This window comes from Megalops cyprinoides, chromosome 7 (genome assembly GCF_013368585.1).
Source record: "Megalops cyprinoides isolate fMegCyp1 chromosome 7, fMegCyp1.pri, whole genome shotgun sequence".
In the NCBI taxonomy this organism is placed as follows: domain Eukaryota; kingdom Metazoa; phylum Chordata; class Actinopteri; order Elopiformes; family Megalopidae; genus Megalops; species Megalops cyprinoides.
The window spans coordinates 5151429-5179076 of record NC_050589.1 but is presented as its reverse complement, the minus strand read 5'-3'; the positions used below and the strand labels follow the sequence as shown (position 1 = coordinate 5179076).

The window sequence follows — 27648 nt, the reverse complement described above, 5'->3', positions numbered from 1 at the left end:
ACTGTGTGGAGTTTTAATTTACATCCTCTTTAGCAGATCGCTAGGCATGTGCTAACAGGCAGAACAGACATGACTAGCTTTTCATGAATTCAGGGAATTGGAGGCAGAGAGGAATGAATTGACGAGCACACGGTTCCAAATGAAAGTAATACAAACATTTCCATAAAGAGGAAAGGCCAGCCATGTATACATGTTTTGCAGCCCCATATGGAAATATGAAAAATGATGTGTTGTAGGGAGTACGTTATCGATGTCTTTAGGTCATTCGATAGAGGGGGTTAATGGAACACCGATGTAAGAGCTTGATGTACTTACGGAAGAAAAGGAAGGTTTATCTGCTCTAAAACTCATCCCTTGCTTTTCAAAATCCACACCCTCTAAGCTGTAAATTAAAGAACAACATGACTGCATTTCAGATCTTCACTGAAGCTCCCCTTTTAGTTTAACAAAGTACAAATATCCAATATCTGCTAAAACTACGGAAAATACCTGCATTGATGAAGGTCACACAGGTAGCTACAGTGTAACACAGTGTAAACACAGATACACAGAAGGACGTTGGTTAAAGCTGCGCTCTGGATTTTTGCGGAGCGGGAATGACCCCCTAGGGAGCTTTCCGCAAGAGGACTGCAGCTTCACTGTGGGGGCCCGCCCTGGTTCCCCGCTCCCATTCACATTGCCAAGGTCTCAGTGTCGTCTGGGAGAACCCGAGGAGCCCCCCTGTGGAGGAGGGGTTGGGGGTGCGGTTTTGCCGGATCACCGTCTTACAGGGTTGTGGCGGCCCGCTCTGCTGGCTCCAGCCTTGGGGGCTGGAATCCTGCTCGCTCCGACCCCAGATCTGCCTTTCGACCCCGTGGGCACCTGCTTTGTAGAACCCGCACCGCCAATCTTCCCTGATCAAAGAGAAAGAGGGGCGTTACAGGTCTTCACCTTCCAGGGAGGTGCGCTAGCTATCCCGCGGACAGATAAGCCCTAAGGACAGTCGTGCTCCGCCCCCATCGGAGCGACCCATTGTTTCCTGACCCCGCGGCACGCACCTCGGGGCTCTTTCCCTTTGTTGCCGGGCTAATTGTCTCAGCACCCTACCATACACTGGGCCTGGGGGATGACAACAATCCCGAAAGCAGTGTTTTTAATCCCTTAAGTGCTGTGATTTTCCTGCTAATGAGGAGCTCTTTGAATCTTACTGTGCAAGGTCCTTTGACTGCCAAGGAAAGAAAACAGAAGTACTTTTCCAAATGTTTAATATTTGTTGACTTTTCGCACATGTTGGTGTGTTTTGAAATATGAAACTGAGCATCCTTTTTCCACATCCACACCCCACAGTTTATTCGACACCCTAACAAACTCAAGATTATTATAAATATAATGAGCTCATATTTGGAATAAACAACAAGCTAGTAATATATCCAATCGAGGTACAGGAAGAGGGAAGGCCAAACTGCATTTGGCAAAACAAGCTGAGCTCTTCTCCTTCAGCGTAGTCTCGCTCCAGGCCTCTGTCCTGCCCGATGCCTGAGGGGATGAATAGTTTACCTTGTGAGTGCTGCGCTCGCTGCAGAGCTGCCGTCCTCCGCGGGTTCTGTTTACAGCCGTCTCTCCCCATGAGGTGAGATTTCCAGGCCTGTAGACAAAGCACAAGTCAGCTCGCTGTTTTCTCTCTCCCCCCCCCCCCCCCCCCCGACCACTACTTCAGCAGGAATTTTTTTTTCATTCACGGGCCCAGCGACCACACAGCCTCTGAATTTGAGGCCTTTTAACCCTTTTCATGAAAGTTCGGCCTCTAAACAAGGCCCTTCCTCAAATTCCATTGCGTTCACCAGTGTGCAGCGTGAAAGAACAACTTCTGAACCAGTCAGGAGAGGAGCTCCCGAGTGGTGACTGATGCCACTTTGTGTTCCCTCAGTCGGCCATCTTGTTTTAGTGTCACAGTCCCCACTCCATAACAGCACTCTGTAAGAGAGGGCACACACTGGCTTCTGAAGCTGTAGCCCTACACCAAGGTAGGATGTCCCTTCGGCCCTTTTCCCTTCAGGTCAGACAAAAGCAAACATTCATGCAAAGTAACTCCATTTCAATCAATGAGTTACATCCTCAGTATTTTACGACAGTCTTCCAATCAGCGACAGGGGTGAAAAGTGCAGTAAAGTAAAGTATATATCGTACTCTACAGACAAGCAAAGGATCTTGGTTTGGGCTCTTTTCAAATTGAGTTAAAAAACCTGATTAAGGTTTTACTGCCCTTTTTTGTCCAGCGGTTGCAAGAGTATTTCATTACTGAACTTGAGGTCGCGGAATGCAGAGAGCACAACAGGTAAAGAGTATCACGTACAGGAAGTGGTCATTAGCTGTAAGGCGACCTGCACGATTGATCAGTGCAACGACAACACAATTCTACGGGGGATGAGACTGAAACGCAATACTGTCTTTACGAATGTCCCGGGCCACGCACACAAATCTGTTTTGACCTTTAAGATCCTAAAGAAATGAATGCTGAATAGGATTAAGTATAATTTTGTGAGCCAGTGAGTCCACCTTTCTGAAAGCTTTCACGGTCGTATATCCGTCTCCTTATTCAATGCGTGCTACCTAAGGGGCACAGTGACATTTCTGATGACTTGCGTAGATAGCCCATTTTCAATATATTGTTTCACTAAAACAAACAAAATCTTCCATTTGAATGTCACGTGACCCGCGACGACCCAGAGCTGGATGGCAAAAGGCCCGTAACAGCGCGCTGAAAAGTGAAAGAGCCGACCGCTCCCTCACCCAGATCTTCAGCCATCCTGAGACAGGCTCAGCGCTCATCAGGATCTGGCTAAACTGCGTCTCTCTGTTGGTGCCGGGACGTTAGGGGTGCTGATAGGGGGTGGGGGGGTGGGGGGGGCGTCTGTGCAGGGGGATAAAGGCGGCTCTGTGAGGACGCGGCACACACTGCCTCAGGTGTGTGCGCTCTCCCCCTGCCTGTAATTATGCAGAGGGAAATAGCAGACCCTCTCGCTCCAGTACACTGGCCTCTTTAACAGGAGCCCTTCACAGAGTCACTCTCCCGCCAGCTACCGCCGCCACACGCCAAACCGAGGCGGGAGACAGACACTTGTTTTGTCTTGTCATTTCGTTTCAAGCAAGAGATAACTATGATGGATTCATTATGATCACTAAGCAGCATCTTTACAGCTGCGTTTGTAACTGTTACTGGGCCATGCAAATTTTACCCATAAATTTACAGTGACACAAATATATAAATGAAAATAAATAAATAAATGATAAAACCAACTTAAAATCTATACCCACACTGAATGGCTGTCATTCCTCCCTTCTGGGGGAATGTTTCCTACGGACTACTGTTAAAGACTCGGTGTAACACACACCGAAACCGCCTTCTTCAAAATAGTAGTGACAGTGACAGGAATGCCCGCAAATCTTACGGGAAACAAGATCGTCTTTCTTCTGTTGAAATACCCTTATTCAGTTACTAAACATAACTGAAAAGGTGAAGGTATTATCTAATATATAATATCTGCCTGCAGTTCTTTATTATTCCTTAAGTGTGCAACAGAATCTCACCTCCTCTCCAGGCGGGAAGTTCTCATGGCACAGCGGACAGTGGTTGGACACGTTGTCTGACGCATGAGCTTTAAAAGAGGGGGGAAAAAAGGGAAAGTAAGACAAAAAAAAAAGGACAGACAATACAAATAATCCCGCTATGTAAACCTGAAAGGGAAGGAGTTGTTTAACGAGCGTGAGTCAGACGCCGTAACTTAACAGAGGATTTCACCAGGAAACGGTGCGTCGGCACTGAATCAGTGGAGAAGGTGGCTGTTGCAATCGCCCACTTGGATAAAATTTACTTAGGGTGAGCCCGGCTGAAAAATGACACCATCAGCGTGCAAGACAAACCAAGTCTGAATAAAGTTTGATTGTAGTATGATAAATGTTCTGTATTTTTCCGTATGAAAAGTAAACATTAAATTGTGCTCACACTTCAACAGCTGAAGCTATACTGCCTAATGAGAAGGCAGCTGTTTAATATTATAGATTCTCCTACTGAGAACAACATAGAGTGTGCATTTTTGCAGACAGAATTCGGCTTCTGGTCCCAATTCTACCCTCCTAAACAGAACCTAACCAGATCTTCTCAGTTCAAGTCTGGATGAATGCGCACTGAATGGTTATTTCCAACAACAGTTGAATTCTTTGCTGGAGTTCCCCTTTAAAGCTTACAAACAAGGCAGCAACAGAGAAGAGGTGTAGAATTTGAATGTGTTCTGATGTTGGGAAACAGGAGACCTTTCTGTCCTCTTGGTTAATTCTGTCTCCGTTCTTTCAAAGCGGTGAGATCTGAATCCAGACCTCAATTATGTAGAAAATGAGCGAAGAAGACAGCCCAGCAAGGACTGTCTCCCTTTTGTCCACATAGCCTTTCACACTGTTACGTAATCAAAGTTGTTACCCATTCACTAATCATTTCATACAGAGAAATAATTAGCAATACAGTAATTGAAGTAAAATAGCTTGCTTTTGAAAGTACAAAAGAAGGGTCCAGGCCAGACTTTGAACCAACAACTCTTAAGGTTTAGTTAACACACACTTAAATGGGGCACAATACTCTCTTACTTTGTACTCCTACACATGCATGCACACTTCTTAATAGTTTTTACTGCTAGACTGAGGCCTGCCTGTCCAAACCAACTGCATTGCTTCAGCCAGACACAACAACCATAAAATTTGAATGAGTTCATTCTTGTTAGTAGGATACTTACAAATGTGTCAATGTTTGGAACCTACTATTAGTTAATTGTTAAAAGTTAAAAGTTTTGACTTGATATTTTGCGTCTGAATCAGCAGAGCGCCATTTCGCTTTTATAGCCCAGCTAAATGCACTGTTAATGTTTTTTTAATATGATGACAGAGCAGAACACCTTGATGTCCTGCCAACCACGAGGCTGGTAGGAAAAACTTTTGTGCAATAAATGAGTGCATGAGAAACCCATCAATCTGCAGAAATTTGTGCCTTTCTAAAATACTTCATGAAATGGAAAAAAAAACACATGGATAAGTCCGGTACAAGATGAGAAGCGAGTTACTGTGTTTCTCTGGCTACCGTAATAGCAGCAATAGCAGCAATATCAGCAGTACAGTCAGTACAAACATCAACCAAATAAAGCGGTCTGTATTTTTAAATTCTCTTCCCTCTTTATTCAGCCTTGTTTTGTCACTGGCCATCGGACATTAGGCTCATTCGACCGCAACAACCTCTGATGCAACACAGATGCAATCCTCTGATACACCCCCCTGCAGCCAGCTGCAAGTCACGCAGTCCACTACAGCGGAGCGGGCGCTCATTGGAGGACAGGCGCTACTCTGCTCACGTCATCCAAGCAATTTGCAGGTACCAGACCAATTCACCGTTAGCAGTTTTTGAACCTGGGCCTCGGGGCTCAGCCTGCGCTCAAGACAAATGCCTTACCAACAGCCACTTGAGAGACCCCAAAGCAAACTATATTATACTATCAGTGGTAGTCGTGTTCAGTATTCAAGGTTTGGAATAATGCTTATGTGTGTATAGGGCCATATTTAGACTGAAAGACTGCAAAACGGTGGCCTATAAATGAATTTAAGGGTGTGTTCATGCATGGCAAAGTCCCAGTAAGTGTGTGTGGGTATGAGGTGTGGTCCTGAGTGACCTAACCACTGCTGCATCCTCAACGCTACCAATTTCACACTGACAATTTACCTATCATTTAAACCATTATGCTATCCCTCTATCTCTCAGACTTCACTCAGTGATCTCAGTTAAGGTTTTGTTAATGAGAAAGTGTTCTAAATGCGATACGGTACGCCCTCTGGGCTGTAATTAAGGTGAAAGGAGGGACGGTCCAAAAAGGCTGACCTCACCGGTGTCCTCAGAACTAGGCCAGGCCCCAGCCCTCGTGTTTCATTCCGCCGTTAAAACAGACAGAGCACGCAGCTGCTGCCCGCGACTCGGGGCCAGGCCAGTCCTCATGTGTCATTAAGCCATTAAACGAGACGCAGCGTGCCAGGCGGAGGCCTCGCGGGCGGGACGGGACGGGGCGGGACGGGCGCACACTCACGGTTGCAGGCGGGGCTCCGCACATGTTCAGCCAGCTCCTCCCGGGGTACAGCCTCGGCGCAGCGCGGGCACTTGGCAAAGACGTCCTTGCTGTCGCACTCCACCAGCAAGTGCTCGTTCAGGCTGGAGATTTCCACCACCTGAGAGACACGTGGACAAGCTTACACCCCCTGCTCTTTTACAATCCTCTTTTTTGCCCCCATTTTGCTCTGTAAATACATTACTATTATAATTAAGCTGTTATTATGGTTTTCAGTGATCTCTGGTTATAAACTCAGTTTGTAAGACACTGCCCTGCTGTCTAAGGGAAAGAATTTGAATGTGCTGACATTCACCAAATAAAATAGAAATTTTTGGTCTTCATATCATGTTCAACTACATTTGCATGCCCTGGAGAGGAAATCATTTGCAAATATTTGATGGTGTGATCTGACAAAAGACGTAGCAGTAGTGGTGAAGAGCAGGGCTCATAACTGAAAGGTTGCTGGTTGGATTCCCTGCTGGGGCACTGCCGTTGTACCCTTGGGCAAAGTACTTGACTCAAAATTTCCCTTAGCAAATATCCAGCTGTATAAATGGATAACACTTATAACCTATGTAAGTCGCTCTAGATAAGAGAATTCGCTAAATGACAGTTATGTAATGCGGCGTAATGTAATGTCCTTTCGCATCCCCCCCTTGTCACAGACAGCCCCTGGTCCCCCCTTTCCCCCAGGGGGACCCCCCTTTCGGAGCAGGTGTGCAGTACCTGTCTGCACAGGTCACAGCGCCGCAGCATGGGGCAGTGTTTCCAGTAGTGCAGGTCCAGGCCCTCCTCCGTGAACGCCTCGTCCCTCTCCCCGCAGAAGATGCACATGCTGAAATACACAGGGCGAGGCCGTCTTTCCAAGAGCACGGTGGACAACATAAAAACAACACCATTTCACAGAATACTGGCGGCTGAGAAGCGGCGAACCAAAATGTTCAGTAACACTGAAATCTGATACATATAAGTCAAACGACATTCAAATGACAGTCACATTCGCTTTCCTGGAATCGTAACTCAGTCTTAGTAAAAGGCTTTTTTTCCACAGTTTAATGTGATTTTCAGTTTCTCTACACCAACTGTACCAAGTTTGAAGCCATGATCTGGACACGGACGTGTTTGAAAGCACTGATTCTACCATTTGTTTCATTTCAGTAAAAGCCCATGTTTTCAATAAACACATTGCTTAAGAAAATTATTATTAGGCATTTAAAAGGCTATTTAAATTGAGATATTTTAACATAGTAGTGCTAGCAGGTGGAAACTAAAGTTTCAGACGTTCAGAAGCACACCATCTTAAAGAGCTATCCAGCTATATGTTGAATGTAAACTCAATAATAATAAAACCTTTTGATGCATATGATGTATAAACATATACACTTAGGCTGTAATTGCATATCCCATTGCCTGCATGTATAAAGATGTTCACAAGTCCAGAGAATGTTATCCAGAACTCAAGTTCACCTGCAGAGGTTAACAAGTTTATAATTATAATGAGGTTAATACAGAGAGATTTTATAGTTAGTTTTAGCCATAGCTTTGAAGTTAACACCTGTGGTACCCTCCCACAGCCTAATCAATAGCCAACATTACTTTCTGAAAAGCAATAACCTCCCCAAAGTGAAAATGAGCACCAATCTTAAAAAGGCATACCTGTCTAAATAATTTACAACTGATGACTGGTCATCTCCCGGATCTGTGTTTTTGGTGGGGGTCATCTTTTTGGTACCTAGCAAAAAGATACCCAAATAAGAACACCCTTCTGATACATACAACTCAGCAGAACTGGAATTTCCTTTCCTGTTACGACATTCCAAATGAATGTGTGAGCAAATAAGTAAGCGTGTGTTCTATTTACAATCATTCATTGGGCAGACACTGTTATCCAGAGCAACTTACAAAAAAATGCATTCATCCGGTTCAGGTATGCAGCCATATAGATACTGATTCATTAGTGTCATACTTGTAATATAACGCTATTGGAGGAAACACTGCCACATAATAGGTACAATACAAACATATTCCACTATTAGCCTTTCAGCTACCACAAAGTGCTCTTTTTAAGGTGAATAAGTGAGCATGTGCCACCTTATGCTAACCTGCTTTTCCGGGTTTAGGAACCTCCTTCCCCTTGCTCTTCTCTTTGCCCTTTTCTTTCTCCTTCTCCTTTACAGAGGAATAAAAAAGTCATATATATATATATATACATTACGTCATTTATCAGACGCCCTTAACCAGAGCAACTTAAATTGGTTATTTTTTTTTACATGTTATTCATTAACACAGCAGGATATTTACAGAGTCAAATGTGGGTTAAGTACCTTGCCCAAGGGTACAGCAGCAGTGCCCCAGCAGGGAATCAAACCATCAACCTTTCGGTTACGAGCCCTGCTCCTTAACACAATGCCACACTGCCGCCCCATATAGCATTAACAATGAAGCAAGAGAGTGATTTACCAATATTTGTGCAGGCAGAAAAATATATGACAACAGGGGTTGAGGCCAAATGCCGAGATCAATACCTGCTGTGCGCTGTGCCATAAAATATGTTCATTTTTTCATACACTCTGTGTGATGTATTTTTTTCTGGACAGAGGAACAGTCGTATGAATGGCAGGAACAGGAACCGTGTGAGCGGGCAGGAAAGCGTGAGACGTCTATGTAGGGAACATACAGAAAAAGGAAACCGCGGCCCAGCGAGGGGGCCGGTTAATAATGCAGCGACGGCAACCTTCGACCTACGCTGATCTCCTTCAAAGCGGCCAGCTGCTCCTGAAGAGTCCGTATCTCCTCTTTCTTCTCCTTCTCCACCTCCTGTGCACCTCCCTTCTTCAGCGTCTAAAAACACGGGTGCAGAAGAGCTCCTTTCATTAGCGTTTGGTAATGTCTGACAGCGCGGCCCATCCCGAAGATCAGGGCAACAACGGAACACACCCAGCGATGTGTCACATTGCGGCCCTTGTAGGAATCAGACATGACCTAATTTCCTTCGGGGGAGAAATGGATGGTAAGTTCACTTCAGTGGAACGAACTTTTCGACCAGCGGGGAGGGCTCTCCAATTATGATATCTGTATGAACGGGGTCGGCAGCCTCCAGAACAGAACCGGGAAGCGATTATTCTGGCTGATGCTCCTGTCAGCGGCAACGCTTTCAAAGAGACTCATCTTCCTTTTTTTTTGCACGGTGACCTTGGGAGGCAAGGCTGGGCGCATAACACACGCTCGCCAACAGACTGACCTTGCTCTGGGGCTCTGTGGATCGGCCATCTATCTTGGCGAAGCTGTCAAACATGTTTTTGTAGAGGATGTTCTTGCGCGTGCTGGCGTCGTCGGGCGGCAGGAAGTCCAGAACAGCGGTCTTGCGCTGGCGGTACATGGCCAGGATGATCCGCACAGCCTTTTCTCGGACCTCGGACGCGCTGTGCTCCAAAGCACCTGTGGCAAACTGACAAACGCATTACATCACAATCATTACTTATTTGCCAGGCAGACGCCCCCATCCAGGGCGACCTTCATACCTTAAGCTTCATGTATGATCCAAGTACATATAACTGCATGTTCACTGAGCCAAGTCAGGATGCCTTAATAAGTGCCGTACTCAATGGCATAACAGCAGAACCTGTGACCTTTGAACCTGCAAACTTCCAGGTCAAGTTTCCCAGCAACAGTCCCACCTATCACACCAAATTAGGGTAATTTAAACTAGTATGACTGTCACTGGTGCTACTCGTGTTGTTTTCTGTTAACAGTAGGCACCTTTCTGCTTTTGCCTGATATTAATGCAAGAGTACAAATAAGCTTAACTGGTTCTTATTTCCGTAGAGATCCTTGTAGATGAATCAAAATGCACTGTTTTTTTCCAATTAATGACATTAAACAACATCTATGTTATGTTACAATGAATATCCAACACTGACTCTTAAGACTCCAGGACATCAAACCAACAATAAGACAATCACAAACATGACACAGGTGGTCCCCAACGACATGTATATAAGGGGTGTGGGCAGGGGAGTATTTGAACTGCTACACTTGGAATTTAAAAAAACAAAAAACACACAGCTGTAGACATTCACTTCAGCATATTATTAGGCTGAGATTTTTTTCTGGGAAAAACATAAACAAGCAGATGAGGACAGTTACAGGAGTTGGGAGACGCTGCTGAAACCCATGTGTGAAACCTCAATCTTCAACAACAAAACTTTAACAGTCATTAAATTTGATAAAAAACTAAACAAGATACCAAAAACCGACATACAAAACACTCCCACTGTTCCGGAGTATTCCTCTCATGCTGACTGAGTGGGAGGACCTATCAGCTCTGAGAAGGCAGATGTAACGTGTCCATCCCGAGTATTACTAAATGCTACTTTGTCCTAGTGAAGCAGCAGTCCACTGAGTTTCCACTAGTCGGCTTTATGTACTAGATCCCAAACAGAGTTAAGGCCCATAGATGAGCCAAAATCACCAGAGCTGAAGGGGGAAATGTTCCACAAAAAACCATGGAGACTCACAGTGTACTCCAGTAATGGGAAAAGGCTTAAATCAGCATTCCCTGATTGGTCAATTCAAATATTAGTGCTTTCACTCCACTCACCGTCTGAAATTGCCTCAACAAGAGAGCAGCATGACGCACATTCAAACAGAAGTGTGGAATAGGCTTTTTCCACTTAACATGACACGTCCAATTTATAACTGCATCAAGAGAAAAACAAGAGTGCAGCTCAAAAGCTCATATCGCTGACTCTCGTCCGACTCCAGACAGGCCACCATTATTTTCCTGTCGCTCTACACTCCTCATTTTAATTACAGGAAATTCAATCGCCTCTTCGGTCCGAGCTCGGAGCACATCACCCGGGAAACCAGAGGGAAAAGGGAAAAAATTTATCAGCCCACTGCCCAGCGGGGGTAACCGTTTGCTGGACTCGCACGTCTGACGAGCCGCTCACAGACTGAGCAAAGAGTTCAGGAACAAAGCCGTAAAGGGCCGCTTCTCAAAGACTACGCTGTCAGCGCTTGCATCTACGCACAGGTAAATACGAGAGCGTCTCACTTAGCAAGGAAGACACACTGAAATAACCTCTCCTCTGTCTTTATGGTCTATGGTAAACAGTTGCTTTCAAAAGAAGCAAAGCATGCACATCTTTTTTTACCCCTGGGCCCCTCGGATGTAATAAACAGGGCGTCACTGTATACCCCCGCTTGCCCCGCAGTCTGTCCCCTGATGGATGTGAATGGGAGGAGGTGAAGATAAGAGGTGCGAAACCCAAGCTCAGAGCTTCCATTACATAAGTGCTCCTTAAGGAAGACGAAAACCCCTTGAGGGGCAGTATGTTTCTCTTAAAAAACAGCATGCATCATGCCAGATTATGGCATTGTTCGCCTTTGGCTTTGACAGACATTCTAGAAAAGGACAACACTTGAGATTCTTACACTGGGAGGCACCCACCAAAAGTTTCGCACAACCTAAAAATTCACCAGAAACGCAGGGGCACAGACACATACAGAAGCATGCATGTAAACATGCAAACAAGAACGATCCGAACCGTAGCTCGGACCTAGGAGAGGGTCTGCATTGAATTTAACGATTTACGAACATCATAAAGGGCCTACTGAAACACGACCCAAAGAAAACAGACGTCCACAGTAGCTGTCGTAAATTGGAAGAGACAGCTAATCTCACTGCCCACTCTGTCAACATTTGGATAGTTTACACATAGATACTATGTCACTCTTGGAGATGGGGCACATACTTGGTTCACAATACCAGGGTGTGAGGGAGACTGAGTACCAGTCAGCGATGACAGAACTCACTCAGCTCACCAGAGAATTGTTAACTCAACTAATGCCTGGGGTGAACTCAGTCAAGCAAACATAGGTTCTTCAAATATGTTTTATTTAAAATTGCACTGAAATGTTTTTTTTTATCCCATCTAAAACTGTAAATAAAGGGCTGTTGTGACAAGCAAAGAGGTTTTCTTGTACAGAATGTGACACTAGCAGGGAACAATCTCTTCCTACTCCGAATTAACATTTGGATTCAGGTTAGGGAACATGTCAATATGATTTTTCCATATCTAGCTTCTTTCTTCTACAAATAACCGCAAATGTTCTTTCCTTGCATGATTTGGATTGGAAGGGGTTTTTTGTTTGGGTGACACCCCCACTCCCATTAAAACAAGGCCAAACAGATGGATTACAGAGATTGCACAGAATCTGCACAATCAAACGCTGTCATACCGTGACATGTTTTCTAAGGTTGAAGCACAGAGCAAGGACTCAGTTAATCACAACTCACAAAGTAAGGAACCAATCCACTCAGCACGTCTCAAGGCCAGGAGAATTACTGCAACAAGCACAGCACACCTCAATGAGGACTCAATCACTTTCCAGTGTCCTCTTAAGCTCTCAGCATTGTGCATGTAGCACTGAGCATGTGAAATGGGTGTAAACCACAGTGGGGATGCATGGGAGATTGAAAGTACTGTAAGCCACAATGGCGGAGATGGGGAGGAAAACGCCCGTACCTGCATGACATTGTCGAGAGTGAACCCAGAGCCATCGGTGCCCAACTCCGTCAGCAGCCTCTCCAGCAGCTCCACGCGGCTCAGTGCCAGGCGAGCCGGCACATTGGACTTCATGGGCTTCACCAGCTCGGTGGGGATCGTCTGCAACGATCTCACCTCTTTAAACAGCGCCATCTCCTGCGCAGGAGGAATAAAACAGTTGCTAGGTCAGTTTGCTAGGACACGACCGAACAGACAGTACCTTTCTTCTCTCATACAGTTTTTATGGTAGCAATGTGTTACCTTTCTCTTTGATGGGTTTGAATGCCTGATGATGCTAGAACAAACCCCCTTCTCTACCAATAACAGCCTGAAAAAGTGAGTTGACAGCACACAGACTTATATATTTACTGTTTAGCCAGACACGTTTATGAAAATATCATTAAAAAAAGTTACACATATAAATGATGCACGCACTACCTGAAGCCCTCGTCTTTAACGTTAATGAGAGAGCTCCTGTTTAGCAAAAGGTAAATATCTGTTCATGGCTCCTGCGTGCAGTATTTCAAAGCCAGCCTGTCACACAGAGGCCATTGTTTGCTCAAAGTAATGACAGACCCAGGACAATGAACGATTTCATCTCAATCACACTGGTATAGGAAACGCTGTCAAACTAAATCGAGGCAAAATGTACCAAACTACCTGTGTGAGAAACAGTATGTGAGTTAATTTCTTTATCCAGAACCAGCTGTGTTTTGGCCATGTTGAACATGTTTATGCTAGCTATTATTTTACGATTTTGCTGCTGTGTTAAGTCAGCTGTAAGCTTGCTTTAGCGGCTTCAGACTGCTGATCCCTGTCTTTTCCCGGCACTGCTTCTTTACGACCATGAAATTGAATAGTGATAAAAGCCTTCAGACATTTAAAACAAACCAGAAGCAAAGATTCAATAATAAGTTGACTGCGCTGAGGAGCAAGGCAAGACAATCCACATCTTGCATTTAAATAGCTTTTTCTTTGCTTCAGCTTATTCAATTTCCTCAGTCCTGTAAGAAAAAAAAAACCTAAATAAATTAATAAATATAACAGAGCGGTGATCTAAGTGCCGTTATAAGGAAAATTGGAGTCTGAGCTATATAATTTTGATTCTGTGACCAATAAGACGAGAAATGGCTAACACTGGCAGAGTGGCTGCCAAAGCCATGTCATGGAAGAAAGCAGCTTAGATCCAGAAGGGCTCCGGCTTTAACAGCATCCTGTGTAAGGGGGGGGGCAATATCCCTGAACGTCCCAAAGGACAGAATAACACACACACACACACACACACACACACACACTCACACTCACTCACACACTCACACACTCACACACAGCCATACATACTAAGGCGCACACTCATATACACTCACACACACACTCATACACTGTCCCCCACACATACACACACACAGCCACATTGTTCTCGGCCGTTGGCTCTGGAGGGAGGGACACCGCGAAGGAGCACACGGGCCAGACTCAGCCGGCGGCTGCCAGCAGCACTACAAGATGGGGCTTGTTAGTCAACGGTGGGCAGTGCTCCGTGCAGCAGGAAAACACCCAAACGGCTGCTGCCCTCGAAAAACCGCCGAGGCCTCAATGTGCCTCTGTCTTCTGGGCTGGCCGCCTCGAGGACCTCGCGAAAAAGCTTCGCTGTAAATTATTAGAGCATTGCTTCATTCAAAAAGCAAACACGCAAACAAGGGAAGTAGCCTCAAATGAACCGCCGAAGTTCTGAAGCCTCCAAGCCCCCTACCTCAGACTGGCACGGGGACAGCACTACACGCAGTCTGTGAAATTCCTTCTCTAATGCGCACTTTCGAGACTCAAAGGCTTCGCCGAAAAACCGCTGCCCAAAATGACATAATGTAATGTAGTGCGCGGGTTATTCATGAAGACTTCATCCATGAAGTAACACGAAAAGGTGACACCATAAAATATATTAACGTCTACCTCTTCTTACAGACAATTCATGAAGGCATGATATTTCTGTGTTCAGAATACTCCAGTGATATGTAACATTATTGGAATGTTTTGTTATTTGAAAATGAGGGGAGTTATTCAGTTGTCTTCCCTTTGGGTGTGTGACATATGTGAAAGCATGAATCACCTGAATCAAGTATTTCATGCCTATAAGTTCTCAAACTGTCACAAAAGAACAGTCTCTGTTATGTAAGTTATAAATATGTATAACGGATAAAGAATGTGTTATGACCTACTCCACACACCTGGTGCCTCTTGATTACATTTTTTTTTCCTTCTTTTGGCACTGGCTCCATCCCACCAAGAGAAGGCGGTCTCACTTCCCTGTTGCACAGGTTAAGGGGACACGACCTCACCTGGATCAGATGAGACTGGAGTTTCTGTTTGGTATCGAAATGCATCGCAGTAGCTGATGTTTGTGGACTGGAGATTGTACTGGTGTTGTTTTTGGGACAACCTCATTTGGTGCTGGAGACAGGGTTGCTTTAGTCCATGCATGCTTTGCTTTCGCGGTAACTAAAAACTGTGTATATATATATTTGCTATTTTTCTTGGCATTTTCTTTTTTATTGGGACACTTAACTGAATGAAATGCTGGAGATCCGGTATCAGCCCAAGGGGCTGGACATAGATGCCCCGGCGGGTTGCCAGCAATTGGTCCTCCGAAAACAGCCTCCTCCAGGCCCCACCTCCCAGGTGCGTCCTTTGTTAACTTGTGTTGCTTGGGGATAGTGAGCCGTCTACATCTGAGTAGTGCCTTTCACTTTACTTTTGTTTGGGTTTTGTTTCTCTTGCCAAACACACTCATATACACGTACACCACACCTTGTTCGAACGTATATCTAGCATAGGAGAAGCCAAGTTAGGTGGCCGCGCAGGGTGTAGGTCATGACAAATTTAAGTAGCAAATGAAACAATTTGCTGTTTGCTTCAACTACAGGACTTTCATTTAGAAAGTCTCTTTATTCTGTTTATACACTTTTGAGAGGATGGGTACAACCTGTTCTTATAAACAATGGTCTCTATATTAATGAAATAATATACACTGAATTTTTTCCTCCTTCAAGGTAGCATAGGTGGAGGCAGTCCTCACCTGACGAACAATAAACATATGTGGGATATTTTAATGAGTCTGCTGAAAACAGAACGGCACAATGACCTGAAGACACTGCACAGCAGGGCCAGGGAGTAACAGACCTGGATGAAGTCGGTCGCCATGACCCGGAGCCTGGTGGCGGAGTCTCCCGTCCTGGTGATGAGGTTGGGCCAGGTCTGCTCCACACAGTGTGCAATCTCCACCTTACCCAGCTTATGCTTCGGGATGAACTGGGTCAGCATCATCTTCAGCAGCTTCAGTGAGGCCTGAAACACCTGCACCATCACAACAAATAAAGATTATGAGGCAGATAAAGGACCGGTATTCCACAAACACATCAGCTCAAAACGGCTTTCGGCTTCACGCTCATCTCTAGCCTTCCCGGGCTCTTATGAGGCAGTTTTCGCAAAAGACTTACTTTGTCCTGCTTTGCTTTAATTCTGGCTGTCTGGAAAAGGTTTTTAAAACATCACAAGTAGGAGATTTACAGCAGGCTGACCGCACTGATGTCCCTAATACCCTCCTGACAAGCGTACTCTAAACTGAGATAATTTATGCACAAAAGGCAAACAAACAGAAAGCAGCAGACCCAATCCAGCAGACCCAATCAGCACAAGGCAAGTGTCTCTCATTACATAATATACAAGCAGGCAACGGTTCTCCTTGCAATCAGGGGCAGAACAGGCATTCTTATCTGGGCTAACCGCACACTTGTCACCAGATGTGTGTAAGGCTGGCCTGATGCACGGCTGGTAAGCCAGGCTATGCGTCCCTTTGATCACTCAACTAAAACACCAATCTCATTACGCTTTAAATTTCAGGCATTGAAGGAACACTGGATTGCCTTGGTCAATATTATGCGCATAAAAGATTCTTTTGTATGTGTGACCAATACAAACCCATCAAATAAATATGCAAAAAATGTCAAATATGTGGCACAATTAGAAGTCCAGTTTAGAGAAGAAAAAAAATTACTTACTTTGAAGAACAAAGAATTAAGAAAAAATTCAAACACTGGACGTTACTCATGGTGATTTCTATGTCAGATATTGTGCCTTCAAGGTCTTCAGCAGTTGAGGTGTGTCTGAGAGTAGTTAACGTTTCCTCTTTTTATTCTCATTCTCAAAGAGCAACACTCAACAGAAAGCTGAAACAGCAGAGATTCTGTTGTGAAGGAGGGAAACCCCCCCACACACACACATACCCATGTTCAGTAATATTTGTTTAACTGGGGAGCCTCTGGGTAAAGCCTTTGGGAATGTTTCCAGGACTGGGGGCGCATTGTTCGGGAGTGGGGCCTACGCTGCAAACGGCCCGTGAACGAGCCTGCCAATGAAAGGCAGCTGTTTGAGGAATTCCACCAATCGGAGGAACCGGCGAGCTGACACCGGCACAATACCCGGCAAAGAACAAGACAGACGGCATATCAAACACGGTCGTCAGGAAGCAGGGCTCGGGGAATGCACCCGAGGACGGGCCGCGATGAAGCAGAGAGGCTCCCGGCCTCATATAAGCAGCACGCCATCTTTCAGCGCTAGGCCTCTTTTTTTTTTCCATGTTCCAGAAATGCAGCTTCAAGCACATCATTGTACACCTGGGACGTGCTCACATGCGCACTTCGGACTGTGGTGGAATGGTGATTGCTCTGTGCGGATGGAAACTAAATGGTGAAAAGTGCTTCGGTTGAAAAGGTGGCTTTTCATGCGGATTCTGGTCTCCACATGCGGAGCAGGAAGTGCCCCCCCCCCCCCCCCCCAACCGTCTGCATACCATTCTCTTTAAGCGAGTCTTTTTTAGGCCAGAGTTTAAATTTTTGCTCATGGCTGAACATGGGTCTAGAGTGGTCGTAGCGCAGACCCACACGTTATTATGTTATATACAAGTACGTACGTTGCGTGAGTAATTTATGTCCGCTGTCAGAAAATATAAGCAAAAAAATTGCTTGACCACAAAAGAAAGAAATCTGTGGGTTTTGTTAGTAAGTGACTAATGTGTTCTCTTCCCCACAACATGACGTGTCACAAATTACAGGGACGCAGGCGTTTGAATCTAACAGCAGTTTGATAAATGGCCTCTTAAACAGAGGGAAGAGAGAATTCACAGCTTGGTATGGACTTCAGAACCAGAAGGTGACCGTAAATTTTCACAAGTGAACATGACTGCATTATCTTACTGCCTTATGGCACCGATTCAAGGTAGTCACAGACACTGCCCAATTCCTTCACACCTCTCAGAATCAGCCTTGACAATGTTTGCCCTGAACTTTAACTGACCAGACACAAGGTGATTTGCTGGAAAAAGGACACTGCAATGGTTAATCAGCCAGTTGACCCAGCAGACTGTTTTTTTGTCTGTTGATCAGTTAATCAGCCCGTGCTGCAGGACAAGAAAATGAACTTAATCATTAGAGCGAATTAACTGGAAGATTAAGCGATGAAACTTCCTCATTCCTCATTCTGACCATGGGCGGAGCCCTACAGCTCAGACCCAGATTCAAGTCCCATTGGTATTTGCTCTCCAAGTACATTCTGGGACTTGTAGTGTGTAAAAAATAATCATGGTAGGCATGCATGTGTATTAAACGATTGTAAGTACTACGGCCCAGCTTTCCTACATAAGGGCAAAGTATGTCGCAGTCAGACGAGCCTACGGTACAACTGATAACAAAAAAGTTGGGGTTGAAAAAGAAGAAAAAAAAAAAGAAAACATTAAAGAAAGTAATTAAACAGGTGAATGTCCTATTAATTACTACCATTAGTAATCAAACAAGAAAACAAGAATAAAGTGCAAAACAAACCACACAAGTAGCAACTGATTACAATATTAGTATATGTGCTGCAAAAGCGACCACTACCTACAACTTGAAAAGACATAGCGAAGAGGTATAGGGTGAGGTACAACCGAGCAAGGCTGTGACTGTTCTTCTCTTATGAAGAGATTTTTTAAATAATGTATTTAGAGCAAAAACAAAAGACAACACAACCACCCACAATGGCGGGGACTCCTGAGAACCTCATACCCCACCTCACTCCCCACTGATAGCCGTACTGAAAATTTTAAACTAGAAGCCGTTCTGTTTGTCTTCTGTCCCGAGACTCTTGGGTGTGACTGCTCTAGGCCGTAACTTACAGATGACACCTTGTCCGTGATTGCCTTCCTGGCGAGAAACACAGCTGCCCTCATCATGGTCCTCAGCTCCTCCTTCGGAGTCCCAGCTGGGGCCTCCTGCAGCTTCTTATAGACCGCCAGCAGGGCGTCTTCCCGATACGACCAGGTTTTTGAGTAGGCTCCCGCCACCTGAGGGGAGCAAGGGTGTCAGAGAACTGATGTCGTGATGTAACCGCCACCTGCCACCTTCCCACAACGCACTGCAGGTTTTAAGAATGAGACAAAATTCACCTCAGGAAACCCCAGTGGCACGTTGCTGTTCTTTACCAGGTTCCTCTTGCACAAGGCGCAACGCACAATGCACAACAGTCACATATGATACTGTGAAATCACTAATCCTCAAACATGAGGAGGAGTGGTTATTCAGCTCTTCAGGTGTCTCGTAACAGGCCCGCGGGGCTGCAGTGTCACTTACCAGCCCGTCTCCATACACCTCGATGGGGAAGCTGGCCTCGCGCATGGCCTTCTCTGTCAGGGGTTCGGGCTCCCCGGTTACTCCGGGGCTGTGGGATGGGCGGGCGGAGTCAGGGGGCTCCTCCGGTTGGCTCTCCAGCAGCTCCCCAGGGTTCAGCTGCTTGCGCAGTGCGGGCAGGGGTCTCTCATCATAGGGCAGCGAGCTGACCTGCACCAATCAGATCCATTACTGAGCCTTTATCCAACAGTTACTGATCGGTCTGGGTGGTTACATGCACATAGGACAGAAGCGAGGAACTGTGGATGAGGCAATATCAGAGAGGCACGGGTGTTCCCTGGTTTGTGTCCAGGGTGGGTTTAAACTGGATTGCCAAGGTTACCCAGCTGCATGAAGGGGTCCTGAGTAAATCCAAGCAGCACCTCTTCCAGGACACGGTCTATAAGCTAAGCAAATAAATACTGCAAAAAAATTAATGTGTTGATTGAGCGTTTACAAATTCAGAACTGTCAACAGCCACAGCAACCAGTGTGAGCAAACAGCTGGCTGTAATGGGCTTCATGACGTAGACTAAAATAATGATTCATGCACATCACGGACGGCCAAAGCTCACAGAGCCGGCAGAACTTTCTCCAGCTGGCATGCCCGTGCCTACAGAGGAAAGTTTCCCTTAGCGCAGGGCTGGCCCACGTCGAGACCAGCCGACTGTTTAACCATTTTAATTAAACGCTGAAATTCAACCTACAGCCGGTCACGCTTGTAGAAAATCCCCAAAAGTTCAGCCGCAGTACTGATAGAGAACTTCAACCCAAAGGTAATAAGAGCTCGTGGACATTTTTCTCGTCAATCAAGCCACGACAAATTGCTGCATTACCATTCGCCCTTGCCTGGTGTCTGCTTCTTATCGATTAAACCTCTCGGCCCGAGCCATCCTAATGCAACAGACTTCCTGATAAAATAAGGGGAATAAAGCAAATCTGGAGGAAGTATTTGTAGCTCAATGAATTTAAGTTCGGGCAGTACAACTGGCAAAACATGACAGCATATGACAAATGAATAATGCCCCATAATATCATAATGCTCAGAGAGCAGGAACAGGGGCATCTGTCATATCAATTTTGTGCTTTTGTTTTGTCTTAGTTCGACATATTTTTTGGCTGCAAACAAGGCTCAATCCTGCACATTGCGTCTTACGTTGATCATGGGGACCTCTGGAGCTGCCGGGGGGAGCGTTGGAGGGGTTCGGGCCTGCTGTAGGATCGGGGATTTGGGGGTGATCCGTTCAGGTTCTGGTTCTGGCTCTGGCTCTGGTACCTTCTCCTGCCTCTTCTCCCTGGTGGTGTCAGAAGGAGACCCGGCCTGTTTCCCCCGTAAGGGGGACGAGGAAGGGACCTGGCGCTCTTCAGGCACAAATTCAGCTGCTCTCTGAATCTATAGGAGGAATCACAGGGTGGGGGGGGGGGGTCAGTTTGGTTTAAAATGCGCCATTTTGCATACACCTGCTTGGCAAAGGTTTTAAGGCAGAAATAGAAGACATAAAAGTGTGACCAAATGTAGGTGTGAAGATTATGTCAACCCTGTTACGAGAAAGGAGCTGAGCAGAACAGGAGGCTGAAACGGGTTCCAGAGGGGTGTTCTGGTTTAACGCATTTGACTGGCACAGGTTAACACGCACAGTCAGCTCTAGCTGAGATTAATGCCTCACTCCAAGTTCAAGCTGTGAGGTTATTAGCGTAATGCGATGAAAATACCACTCGATTTCCATTACGCAGCGCAAACCAATTAATTTCCTCCGAAGCCGGGAAACGTGCGCGAGGACCTCTGAACCGTTCGTGGAAACACTGACCGGCCCCATGTCCAGGAGGTTGTGCACTTCGAGCTGCTGGTACACTTTGGAGCGGTACTCCTCCATCTGCTCCTTCTTCTGCTTGGCCGTGTCGTAGTCCTCCCTCTCGATGGCGCTGCGCTTCTCCACCTCGTAGCGGCCCAACCGCTCCCCTACCTGCTCGACAGACACGAGGAGGGATGCATTTGTGCACCCCTCACTGTGCAACGGACCCCCCCCCCCCAACCCCACCCACTCCATGCAACTTCCCCAGGGTGTAGCTTTGGCATTTATGACGTTTTCTTTTGTCTCCGTTCTCAGACATCTGAATCAGCAGATGGAATTATGTTACATTAGATGACATTTGTTTAGGAGACACTATTATTCAGAGTGACGTGTACAGAGACTTGTAGAAAATTGACCTGGTAACCTTTGGGTTATAAGCCCCACTCGTCACCACTACAGTGTATATATAATGTATGCAGGTTGTTCATGGTGAATAACATAGCAAATTAATCCATGCTGAGCATGGATTAATCATAATGGATAGCTCACACTGTACTCAGTCATGTGAAATCTCATGTGAAACCCAGCACTGTTCTCTTTTCTTCTGAGACACAATTATACTGTAATGCCTGCCCAACAACCAATCATGACACCTGATAGCTTGGCATAATCCGATTCATTACTCTCAACAAAAAAGCAGGCAATGTTGTCCTTATTACAACTGGGTAAATTATTAAACCTGTTAATTGTGTTGGGATTTTACCATTTGTACTTTTTGAATTGATATCATTAGTCTTCCCTGTTGTCAGCCTTCAAAGCCTCTTGCTTTGATTGATTCATAACATTGCAACTCAGTTCTTGCCAATTCTAACTGGGCTGTTGAGAACGAGAGTAGGGACACAGTGTGGAAACGGCAGCTATAGGGGTTAACAGATTTCATGTGATCGCGATGATTTCATCCTTTCTTTCCCCCCCACAAATGCCTACAGGGATGACAGGACATTATGGAAAGAGAAACATACCACCCATAAGATTAAAATAAATCGGGGCTGCGTCTGTACCATAGTATATTAAAGACACGCCGTCAGCTGGACGTGATTCACAGCCATTCTGGGAGTACCTTCTGCAGATCAGCGATGGCCTGCTTAAGTATTTTGGCGAGGTCGTATCTCTCCTGCCGCACCATCTCCTGCTTCTTCTCGTCCAGCCTGCGGATGATCTGGGCCACCTCGGGGTCCTGGTACATGTCGAATGCCAGGTCATCCAGAGGGGATATGGACTCACACTTCCTGTGTGAGAGAGGAGAGAGGAACCCAGGGGTGGGGCCCGGTACATTCAACCGGCGAGACACGGGAACACCAGCAGTTCAGGGACTTTCCATGACATACCCCATTTCAGTCTAGGTTAATATCTCATCCACCTCCCAAAAGGTTTCGCTAATAAATAACTAAAGAAAAACAGTCATTTATAATGTACAGTACAGAGCCATGGTATTGTATGTCTCACCCTGAGTAAGATCCATCCAAGGCTATCTCGTGCTGCGTGTTGTTGAGGTAATGCTCAATCAGTTGATCTCTGGTGGGCTGGTGGGAAAGTGGTGGAAAAACAGAATGCATTTCCTTCCAGAGCACTGAACCAATATTTGAAGCGGAGACGAAAACATACGTTGTTTTTTTTTTAGTTCACACCAATGATTACTTCATCAGTCACGGAAGAGGTCATTTATTTACATGAAAGTAGAATGACAGAGAAGAAAATCAATATCTACAAGTGGACTGCAAGTTACACTACATTTATGGTATGGTATCTAGAACATGTTGACCCCAGTGCTGCTAAGATCATCATTTTATCTATTTTATCTTCAGCCTTCTTACAAAAAGGGTACACTTTATGTACATTAGGTGTTCATAATGAAGAAAGAATTCAAACCATACACAGTGTTTATAGTAAAAAGGTATTTTCTGGACATTGTGCTAGACTCAGAATTGTACTGCAACAATGTGAGGATTGTTAGCAGGAATCCATTCTGCAATAAAGAATCATACTCTTCCTCCAGGAGACATCAATCTGCAGGTTTATCTGATTACTCTTGTTTGTGCCTCCTGTGTGATTACGCTGCTCGCGGACTCATATTACCACATTCCTCCCCACAGTTGCTGTACACTCACAGAAATACATTTTCACGATTTTCATAGTCACGCCAGCAAGCAGTCTCTTTAAGACTTTAAAATGTCTTACATTTAAAATGTGGACATTGTTAGAGGCTAATCACTCAAATTCAATTAGCAGTTTTGCGTGCATGGCATTACCAAATCCTGTCCCCAGATTTCTGACAACATATTTGTATTTTTCAAAATTCTATAACTAATCCAAGCAGTGCTTCTACTTTCAGTGTTGTAATTGCGAGTTTTACCCTGAGTTACTAATTTAAATCTTTCTGATGTTTTAATCTACATGCTGTAAACTTTCCAAATGTACATATGTGAATTACATCTTTGGTACATTCTGTACTCTCAGACACCTTGACATGAGACGTGTCTGAGGACACGTAACACAAAGGAAAATCTCACTAACACTGTAGTCTGACCAAGAGCACAAGAGCAGTGCGGCCATTTCTGCAGAATGCAAACAGCCCCCTCTAGGAGGTCTATTGCAGTACTGCACCACCTTAGTTTCACAGCTCTAGTAATGAGTACAATACACATACAATTGGGTCCATCTCTTTGCCATCCACTGGATCTCCTAGAACGTTTATCGCAACCAATGCAACCTGAAATAAAACATATTATTGAATGTCTCATTAAAAAATCTAACATACATAACAATGATTTTAAAACATTCCATTTCATGACTGAAATGCGGTGTGTGTTCACTCACCTGATTGTAGAGGTTAAAACGATTGACATGATTTCTGTGGAAAGTCAGTCTGAGGTATGTTCCAACAGCGTCCACGTGAACGGACTTCAGCTCGCGAGCTTTGAATCCTGTTTTCTCATTGTCTGACAGTGACACATACCTAGACAAAGACCAGTCAGTACTTTAAAAATCTACAATAAAATATGCATGTGGCCTTTTTGACCCATTAGCTGGCATTCCACATTGAGAAAGGAAGTACTGTTACTCAACTGAACTGATGCACACAAAGCAATCAAGTTTTTAAAATTAAAGCTCACAATAAAACTGTGTCAGAATGCTGTGACATATTAAAGATGGCATGCTTTTATTCGGTTTTCCCAGAAATGAATAATGATGAATAGTTGTGGGCTAGTGAACAACACTATGAACAGCTGAAAAACCTGAAAGAAGCAAGCTCTTATAGTCAGACAATTATCAACATGCTGAACAGAAATATGCTTAGAACAAATTTGGTCATGCAGTGCTTCTAAAATTGTTGAGGCCTCTAATATTGTTGACTCCTCTTTGCTTGCTTGTGTTGTACTCTGCCTCGCTTGTGAGTCGCATTGGATAAAAGCATCAGCCAAATGAATAAATGTAAGTGTAGAACAGATAATACTGTTTTAACAGTTAGACCCTCCCTGAAATGTGAAACCCAGCTGAGCATGGGAAACATCAGTGACTGTGGGAGGAATCAACTGGAGCAGACTGCAGACAGATTGGCCTGTCTCCCTCCAACGACTTCCGCTTTGAGATGCCAAGATCAGGGCGCCGCCTGGGAAACTGGCAACAGCTACCAGTCCTTCAGAGGGAACGGGACCGCGGGCATCATCACTGATGGGCGGAACTCACCCGAGCCTGCGGAAATGCTCAGCGGGGTGGGGCGAGGATGACTCTGGCGGCCTGTCGCCGATGTGGAACTCGATTTTGGCGGAGATCATGTACTGGTGGGCCAGCAGCTGCAGCTTCCTGACACGGCAGCGCTCCGCCAGCCGCAGGGTGATCTGCTGTGGGTAGGAGCAGAACCTGTGCCAGGCAAAAAAAAAAAACGGCGCCGTTAGCAACGCCCTCGACTTTTCCAACCACGCTGCCAGGGACTGCGAGCCACCCTGTGCGATGAGACCACAACGTTTACAGTGCAACCCACAGGACTAACATTCACATTTTTTGTGATCTCATGTTTTTCTTTTTAATAAGCGTTTATGGGCACATGTGTCTGTATGCATGCAAGTCTGTCTGTTTGACCACAGTATTCTCCTGTTTGACTATGGTATTCTTTTATAACTGAGTTTGTTCAAATGACCAAATAATCATTTCAATACATACTTTCTTTACATGGACGTTGACTTTCCACAGGCCTGCTTACATCAGCACTGGACTTGCTGCCAATGTCGCTGAGGCGGTTAAGTCTATAGGACCGCATGGACATTCTTTCAAATGACATCAGCCTGCAGCTACAGCCACAGCGGGGTTGATATGTTATGGTGCCAACAGGCAACAAACTGTGGGCTTCTTCCATTTCTGAGATGTAGCTGTGTTTATTTAGAAACTGAATAAAAAAACCTGAATATGAACTGAGAAAACTTAGTTTATGCAGCTCACAGCTTTCTAAGCTGCAATCTCAAGTCTTAAATCTCATCATCTTTTAGCTGCCTAAATAACCTGTGTTAACCGCTTACCCCGGGTTTCCAGTTCATAACATCACTTGACGGGATGTGGTGCAGCTGCGCAGATATTCTACATATCTACACAACAGTCCACACCGTGTGTCACATTCAAACCTTTCTCTGTCTCACTGAAACTACAAAGTGTTGGTTATGGTTGGTTATGAACATTCTTTAAGAGTGTGCTCTACAACAGAAAACCTAGCGAGCACAACAGACAGCACTGGATCCTCCTGTTACCCGCCAGAATCTCCAAGAAAAGGATGTACAGAGGATGAAATGAAAACAGGAGAATGAATGTCAGATCAAAACATTTAATTTCAATGGCAGCTGTCTCCTTGAACACCATATATTCATTGCTTGCAACCAAATTTATTATGCGTGCAAGGAATTAGATAGAAGTGTATTATTCTTGCAAGGAATTAGATAGAAGTGTATTATTCTTATTATTGGTCTCCTGTTAACTGAACATTGGCAAAAAAAAAAACAGTTGATAATAATGACTGACAGGAGAAGATGCAGGATATATTTGCAAAGCTCCTTTCCTTGCTTTCCTAATATCCTGTTTCCCAAACTGATCATCGTGGGAGTTTGATATTCTGTAAACATCTATAATTGACTAGTAAAACTGCAATAGTAATGTCCCTCATTATAAAGGCCACACATCCAAGCAATTTCTCAAACATATTTCTTCACAAAAGCATGGCCTCATCGTTGTTTGAAGAAAAGGAACCTTAACAGGCTCAGAATCCTGCACGCAAGCTTGCAGCCTCGAAACCTCTTTCCCACACGCCCACGACACGCCTTGGCGAAGTCGCCTTACCTGGCAGACCTCCAGCCATTGACAGTCGGCGCATGGACCATCAGCTCCTTGGCGCTGAAGTTATCCTCGTGGCCAGAGGAGCTGATCACTGCAAACCCTATCTTGTGCGGCATCCTGCAGCAATACACTATCAGATAAGCAGAAACCATTAAACCTTGAGGAATTGCAGCGCAGACATCAGACTTCTTCGGGGAAAATAACAATGACAGGTGGATGCGCTCTCAGGTCATCAGCAGAGTATCACAGATTGCGGATGACTCATTGCACTGTACTTTAGAATAATCCTGGGGACTTGAATGGTTCAAGCGGAACCGATATATTAGCTAATCACTTGCGGAGGAACAGTGCAAGAGTGTTGTAAACAAGTTGTCTACACAGCTACATACATACCTATCGCTACATAATATACGTTCGATTTGGCAAATATAACTCGCTACATGAAGCTACTATCAAGTCAGTTAGCCAGCGCCCGTATAGCAAATGAACTTCTTGGCACTTTGGTATCTATAATCACTTTCTCGCTATACAGTTAGCGAGCAAGCTAGATAGCTAGCTAAAGTCTCAAACTAATAAGTTCCAAGCACTACTAGATCTAGTCTAGTTATCTATTCTAGATAGCGAGTAAGAGATGGCTATCAGCTGTGAACTAACTAGCAAGACAGCTAGTCCAAGTTTAAGCAAAAATGTACAAAAAAAACAACTATACGAATGAAGTGATATTTAAATAGTCTATTTACAAGCAAATACATATCGGTTAAACATGCAAAATGTATCCAGAAATATTTAAAAACTATTTTCGTCTGTACCCTTGCCCGACTCTCCTCTTTCGTCTCCATAACCACAGTTTGACAACAACCACAGTTTTGCGCGTGTGCAATGGTGGAACAGGATCATAGAGGGTTGTGGTACATGTAGTCTTTATGGTACTCTTGCTAATCGACTATGTGTGAGTTTATTGTAAATGTTTGCATATTTCATTTACTGTTATTGTGAATACCATTGACTGTTAATATAAAGCAACCTTAAATAATAAACCCACCAATGTACATCGCATGAAGTTAAGATATGATTCATATAAATGTGCTATCCATGTGTAATTTACCCATAGGAATAAG

General features: G+C 44.9%; 1 protein-coding gene across 1 annotated transcript; it reads right to left on the bottom strand.

Annotated features, from left to right (window-relative positions):
- On the bottom strand, positions 1 to 27395 carry cep104 (centrosomal protein 104). The gene is made up of 22 exons (XM_036534082.1): positions 27340 to 27395; positions 26534 to 26660; positions 24899 to 25072; positions 24029 to 24167; positions 23859 to 23921; positions 22658 to 22734; positions 22272 to 22440; positions 21167 to 21322; positions 20515 to 20751; positions 19324 to 19530; positions 18870 to 19037; positions 15842 to 16015; positions 12647 to 12823; positions 9358 to 9564; positions 8862 to 8957; positions 8219 to 8285; positions 7773 to 7848; positions 6843 to 6951; positions 6096 to 6234; positions 3568 to 3635; positions 1537 to 1624; positions 1 to 893 (listed from the first exon to the last, which is right to left on the bottom strand). Exons 2-22 carry the CDS (start codon positions 26644 to 26646, stop codon positions 757 to 759), a joined length of 2841 nt encoding a protein of 946 aa, XP_036389975.1. The 5' UTR covers positions 26647 to 26660; positions 27340 to 27395; the 3' UTR covers positions 1 to 756.
- Positions 27396 to 27648: the final 253 nt, after the last annotated feature.